This window comes from Calidris pugnax, unplaced genomic scaffold (genome assembly GCF_001431845.1).
Source record: "Calidris pugnax isolate Ruff unplaced genomic scaffold, ASM143184v1 scaffold32, whole genome shotgun sequence".
Lineage (NCBI taxonomy): Eukaryota > Metazoa > Chordata > Aves > Charadriiformes > Scolopacidae > Calidris > Calidris pugnax.
In genome coordinates this window covers 8,035,804-8,042,775 of record NW_015090783.1, presented here as the reverse complement: position 1 = coordinate 8,042,775, position 6,972 = coordinate 8,035,804, and the positions used below count along the sequence as shown (strand labels likewise).

The 6,972-nt window shown below is 40.8% G+C and overlaps 1 protein-coding gene across 1 annotated transcript in view; it reads left to right on the top strand.

Moving 5' to 3' along the window:
- Positions 1-6,972, top strand: part of BCR (breakpoint cluster region) — a 103,961-nt gene that overhangs the window by 48,148 nt on the left and 48,841 nt on the right. Inside the window, exon 2 of the mRNA XM_014962840.1 lies at positions 1,861-2,045. Coding sequence (XP_014818326.1) covers positions 1,861-2,045 — 185 coding nt within the window. The remainder of the gene's footprint in view (positions 1-1,860; positions 2,046-6,972) is intronic.

The following is a 6,972-nucleotide window of genomic DNA, read 5'->3' as shown; positions in this document are numbered from 1 at the left end:
CCCCCCCCCTTTTTTTTTTTTTTTTTTTTTTTTTTTTTTTTTTTTTTTCTTCTCCATTCCTGTGGTCTTGCACAATCTAATGAGTCTTTTGAGGAACTCGGAGCTTGAGCACAAGGTAATAGCACATGCGGGTGGGTGACATAAAACTCATTGAGCTTGTTAAAATAATATTGCCATGGTCCTTCAGCAGCCTAAAGGCCTCATATACAGCTGTTATTTAGCTGGGTGGTATTTGGTACAAACTGAGACAGAGGCTCACTTCTACAGTGAGTTTATTGTTGGATTTTCAGTATATTGTTTGCGTAAATTCCCTAGACTAGCTCTCCCTCCTGAATAAGCCTCATGGATCAAGTTTTATTCTGTTCCACACAAAGTTCACATCCTTTACTGGAATGAGTCATGCTTTAACTGAGTTTACTGTGAGGGAGGAAAGTGGGCTTTAAAATGTTACTCCTCCACCCTGCCTTAGTGATGTATAACAGGATTATTAGTATGCTTGGCAGCTGCTGCTTATTATTTTCGCAGAACCTGGATATTTGTGAAAACAAGTAAAAATTGGTTCTACTTGTGCTCAAGTGTGAATTAAATACATAATTTTAAACTTGGAAGACAAAAAAGCTATTCTTCTTTTTTTTGTGTGGCTTTGTCTTCCGTAAGACTCGCCTGCTACTGTAAAAGTGGATCTAGCTTATTTCCCTGTGGTTATTTTTTAGTTTTGGGAGAAGAGTGGTGTTTTGTGACTTGTACCTGAAAGAGGAGAAGGAACCTGACTGTTTTTTGTTCAGTGGCCCATGTGTGGCTATTGCTGTTACACACAGGACACTTCTGGGCTTTGACAGGTGAAAATGCTTCTCAGGCCCGTGTAACTCATATGTAAGGTTGTCTCCAGCTTCTCTCAGGCAAGATGTCTGTAAAGTGGTGCCACCGAGCAGAAACCAAATTTTGGTCCTCTAGGTATGTTTCTTTGTGCAGAGAGGTAAAAGTCTTTTAAACCTATTGTAGAGGGAGCTGCTCAGTGTGTCTCCTTAGCAGAGATTTTGCAGAAACCGGTCTCTGTACACAGCTACTAAAGATACCAGAACCAGTTTTATTACTCATCTTTCCTGCAGGAGTTGGTTGATACCTCATGCAGTAATGGTTAATTTGACTCTTTCTACCACCGTCCCTTTTTGTGTGTTTTTTTCAGTTGGGTTTGTTGGGGGGGGTTGAGGTGGGGGTAGTAGGAGGGAGCAGGGTGATGGTTTGCTCATTTGTTTAAGGAGTTAGTCTGAAAATTGAGGAGGAGGGGCAGCCAACAGAAGAGAGCCACTTAGGATTTTATTTTTAGCAGTAGGCTGGTTCACTTGACATATAAGACCTTTCTTTCCTGGTCCTCTTGTTCCTAAGAGGTCTGGAAAGAGTTATGTTTCTCCCCTGAGTGTATGATTATCTATGATTGCTAAAATGGCAAGGGCATCATCTGATCTTGTTCTACAGAATAAAACAGGGTCTGTTACCCATATCCACTACATTCCTAAACCCAGGCTACATAACTTTTATGGAACCTGCAAAAGGATTTATTATGATGCTAATGTTTTTGAAGGAAAACTTGAAGGAAGGAGCTGTAATTAAATGAACACCAGTGTTAGATATTAGGAAGGACTTTACCTTTTAGGACTTGGAATGAGTGAAGTGAATGCTTGGTGACAACATGAGTTTAATTAAATTTACGCCTCCACTTGATCTATATTTAACTATCACTGACTCTGGGTTTACTGATAAGAAATCATAATAGCTGGGAGGCCGGCAGTGCCTTGGTTGACCAGCCTGTCTCCTGTCCAGCTTGCCTGACCAAACAGATTTTTCTCCTGTGTTTTCCAGATGCTTCGTTCAGTGGCACACCACCTAGCTATGCGTATGATGCAGACCGTGCTGAAGAGCAGAGGCGACACCATGATATGATGCCCTATATTGATGACTCGCCATCATCCTCACCCCATCTCAGTTCCAAGAGTCGGGGCAGCCGAGACACTCTATCTTCAGGGTCTCTGGAATCTACAAAATCAGTGAGTCCTTTCCTGCCTTTTTGGAATCAGCAAAGCCTTGTAGGTTTGCAAGGGATAGACTGCTCTAACCAGGGGAGCAAAGACAGGGACTGTCAGCACTGTAGGACAGATTACCTGACGTAATATAGCAGTGCCTGATTGATATTTTATATTTAAAGCTAAATTGAGGCTTCTAGATAATGCCAAGTGTATGATTTTTTATTTTTTTTTAAGTCTCAGTTTCTTACTCTTCGTGAATTTTAGTGGAGAGAATTGGTGATTAATTGCTTTTGGGAGGGTCTCTAGATACCAGGTATTTTGGAAAGGAGACTCTGGAACAAAACATCTTACATTATGATGTGCCTGTATCTTGTCATTGCCCTTCACAATGACAAGAGTTACTTTCATGTAGGGTAAAGGCTTTGATAAAGCATCTAGAATATAAGATCTGTTTCATTCACCCTGTGAAAATGGAATAAGAGGAATTAAAACTGCTAGCTCTGAAGTGTGGTGACTTTGGGTGGGAAGTGGCCACTTCTTAAAATGATTTTGACTATACACAACATAGCTTGCTGTATAATCAAACACGGTAGATAGATAAAAAGTTCAGAAGAGACCACCCTGCCTGACCTGGTTTGATGTGGACCTTCAGGCTATCTTGCTTTATTTTTGCTTCAAGTTCAGTACCACAGCTATAGCTTGGAACTTAAGGAAAATTTCTATTTTTGTTTTTACAGTAGTCTTAGTAGAGAGTCTGCTGCTTGCCTTGGTAAATAACTATTGACTGCTGTCTTCACAGTCAAAAATGTCTTAGTTTCAGCTTGAATTAATCTGTTTCACATTCAACCTTTGTTCCATTTTATCCTTTTGCTTCCTAGGTTGTAGAGCACTTCAATCCCAAGTTTCTCTTTCCCTGAATATCTTTGTCATCTGCAAACTTTTGGTTTCCCCAACTCATTCATAAAAATGCTCAATAGCACAAAGACAACTATCACTTCCTTCCTACTGTATTTCTAAGAAAGTGTAGCCAAACAACCTTGAATTCCCACATTGTAAATAACACTTTGAAATCTGTCATTTAAGTGGTTTAACTTATGTGTTGGTTTTATGCTGTTCTGTCCTTTTAATTAAGATGTCATGGGAGATGAGGATGGATATTTTACAGATATCAGTGTACTTGTAAATCTACACCATCAGCTTTATCGGACAGTTTTATTTATCTTGCATCAAAACAATTTCAAGAGTCTGACAAGTTCCACAAACCATTGCTACTTAGCATTAATTATATACATCCTTTTATTACTCTTTATTGGTTAGTGCCACATCATATGCTTCCTTACGTTTTTTCTAGGATGAATGTTAGATTAAGAAGCCTACTTGAGACAGTGTTCGGTCTTCTTTTTCATTTCTAAATATGCATTGTCAAGATCTCTTAAAGCATTATTGAGTACATATATTGTTGATGTTTGCTTAATTTTATTTGACTATGAAGCACGGAATCTAGTTTGCTGCTTGTGCTTTAGTCTATTAATTGAGATGCTTTTTTATCTCTCAAGATGAGAATTCTTGTGATATGTAAGAGGCTTTTGAATGAAGAAATGATCATTAGTAAATTCAAAAGCTCCAAGAACATTCTAATATTGGCTTCAGATTTCCAGGTTATGTTTCTCAGGATGAAGAAAATGCTATGTGACTACATAGAGCTGAGAATTATCTTCAAAGAACCAGTTGTCATAGTGCCTGTGACTGGAGGCCTGGAAGAGACACTGCCTAAGATTTAATCTTGTTCTTTATTTGTTTGAATATTGCCTCATAAGCATTTAACAGTAGGTCATCTCAAAGTGGCCTTAATAATGCTAGGAGGCTGCCTTTTTAAAAATATGTTTTTAACATAAAAGGCTGCTTTATTCTCTCTTACTATAAAAAGATGTTTCATGGCTTCCAAACGAAAGAGGTGTTCTGATACAGAAAAGACTTTTATTTGTCAACCTTGACTGCTTCAGTTGATCCTGTCTGTAATTCGTCCACAAATGACAATGCCAGTCATGAAGGACAGTCCATGACAAGGAGGAAGAGACCAATTGATGTATGGGCATAGTGTTTCCCAAACAAGTTAAACTTTCTGTCATTGTGACTTGTTAGATGGCTTTTATTGAAGTTACGTTTTCAGCTGTAGTGGAAAAGATATCAGTAACAAAGTTGTGTCAACCACACTGCAGTAAGCCAAACATGTAAAATGTGTTGGACCAGAAATACCAGGACCTGTCTTCTATTTTCTTTTTCACTACACCTGATTAGCAGAAAAAAATTTTTGTTTACATGTGTTTGCTTTTATAGTTGTCTCCTTGCCCTTTTACTGCTTTCTCAGTGCCTGCAATTATTGCTGAAAATTTTAGATTTTTTACCAGATTTTGACCTTTATGACCAGAGTCTAAAAGTCAACAGTTAACTGTATGTCACAACACAATGCATGTCCTATATCCACCACTTGACAAAATATTAAGATTGTGAAGTAATTCAGACGTTAAGAAATGACTGTGGTTATCCAGCCCTGCCTTGTGCCTGCAGCCTTGTCTTGAATGTTCAATTACACAATCATGTCCTATTTTTTTCTGTGGCTCCTGCATTGTTCAGTGTATATAGTGAATGATACTCACTGGATTCAATGTTTTACCTCTAGAATTATGTGTACACCTTATTTACGGGATACTGTGCAAACTCTGCTCTGAGTACAAAAGTACTCATTTCCTTTTGGCATGACCATTATCTCCAAATACAGTTGGAATGCTGCACAGGTCTTAATTATCCTTGCAATGTTCCTGTGAGATAAGAGGATGGTATGTTCACCAACCACAGGTAATCAAGGCAGACAGATTATAAGAAAAGCGTCTGCTAATTTTGAGTGCTTAATGTGAGATGTGTAATGTTCTGCAAAACCAGGTTCTGACTTTTAATGCTGTTTTCTTCACAGTTAAAGTAAAATCCCTTCAATTTCACTTGCAACCAGGAGTTAACAACATTCCAGTGGGGCACCCAGCAAATGGAAAACATTGCAAACAATGATATATCTATTTTTTTTTTAAATGTAATTCTATGTAATTTGCTTAGACACAGACACAGCAGCGTTCTGGTGTGATATTAATCTTCCTTGTCCATGAGACAAGCCTTCTTCTTGGACACTGTGTTGTTGCTATCTGGATATTGAGGGCATTTCACTTCTGCTTATTTTGTGGACTTGCTCTGGGCTTTGTATTTTTCTGCCAAGTTTTTGACTACGTCCTTCCATCTCCTTAGAGCAGCTATAGCCTTTGGTTGGAGAGTGCATTAGGCTTCTACCTGGTTTACCCAGCCATCACAGAGGAAGTGCATGCAGAGTGGCAAAAGCAGAGTCTCTTTCTAAACGAGAATGAAGAGATACCTCCTGGATTACTTGCGGAGGGCCTTCGTGTTGTTCCCTCAGTGTGTAGGGTGACCAACTCCCAGCACCTCACATTATGTGTTCCAGAAGGTTTGTGGTGGTCTACATTTTGTCATTTGGGATCTGTTTTCCAGTCCCGTCTACCACCTGCATCATATAAGCAGACTAAAACATGCTGGCTGGTCTGCCTCCAAACTGCACCACTACAGCCACCTCTTACGTGTCCATATTCCACCTGCTGTGTGTCCATTGCACAAGTATCTGTTGCTGTCCAGGGAGGGTGATGAGAGGGGCACCAGCACTAGTTTTGTGTGTGACCTTGAGAGGACATAATCAACATGGGCGTTTGTAGTGTGGATATCAGCATCCCCTGACTCATCATTTTTGTGGTTGAGGAGGCCTTGACAAACGTTTGCATTGAGCAAGCTGGGTCGTACCCCCTCTTCTGGCTCTTCCAGAATCTCGTGCGGAGCTGCTGACGCGTGTCCTGGCATAAAGCCAACGCTTTTGCCAAACTTTGACTGTTGCTCTGAAGCAAGCCTGCAGGGGAAAGAGGAGAAAGGAGAAAAAGGTTCCACTAATGCTTAAGTTGTTTGTTTATTTAACTCGAGAAGTGATTTAATTTTCCTGAACTTCGCTTTCTGTAACAGTTGAACTGTTGTGACTGAACTTTCCAAAAATTCTGGAAACCTGTCTTGGAAAATGTCAGCCCAAATGTTTGCCAAATAAGACAGCGCTGGTAGCTTCAGAAGGTGTCAGACAGTGTTTGTAATTGATAGTGATAATTCACTCCCAGAAAGAGAGAGAATGTGTCTGTCTTCCCCACACAGCTGGTGTGAAAAGTGGAGAAGATATGTGGATAGAGTTAGAGAAGGACAGAGGGAGAGCTTGCTGCGATATTCTTGGGGCTCAGGAAGGTGTTGGGACAGCTGGGAAGTTGGTGACTGACACCTTTCACTAGAGATCAGGTGTTGCTGTGAGTTTTGGAGTGGGTAGTTTGCAGCTTGGAGGCTAAAGAGATTGAGGGGATGGGAAGCTTTAGCCATTGTGGTCCTATTGTTGCTACGCATGTGGGGAGAGATTACAGCGATGGGAAGAGTAGAAATAAGAAAGGCCTTTCAAGATCTTCTTGCCAACAAAGCCAGGCTCAAAGACGTGTGGGGCTCTGTGGAGGGGGGAGCAGAGCAGCCAGCGGAAAGGCAGGGCTGGTTCCACCCCCCAGGAAATGAGGGGAGTCACTTTTCTAGAGTTTAGAAGACGAGGCTTTTGCCAGAACAGATTCTCCAACTCTTGTATTTATCATTCCCAGGGAGGCAGGAGTGTTAAAGCTGAGCAACTAACTCCTACTTTCTGTTCTGCTTGGAGGGGAAATTGGCTGGTGCTTAGAGATCTCCAGGTAGAACATCTCTTCCCTTTTCTGCTGTGCAGCCCATGGGTGGTGCAGCATTGCCAGCCACCGCAGGTCCTCAGTCCAGATTCTTTTGTTCTCACTATCTGCCAGCTCTGTGGAAAGCAGGGCTGTGGCAGAGC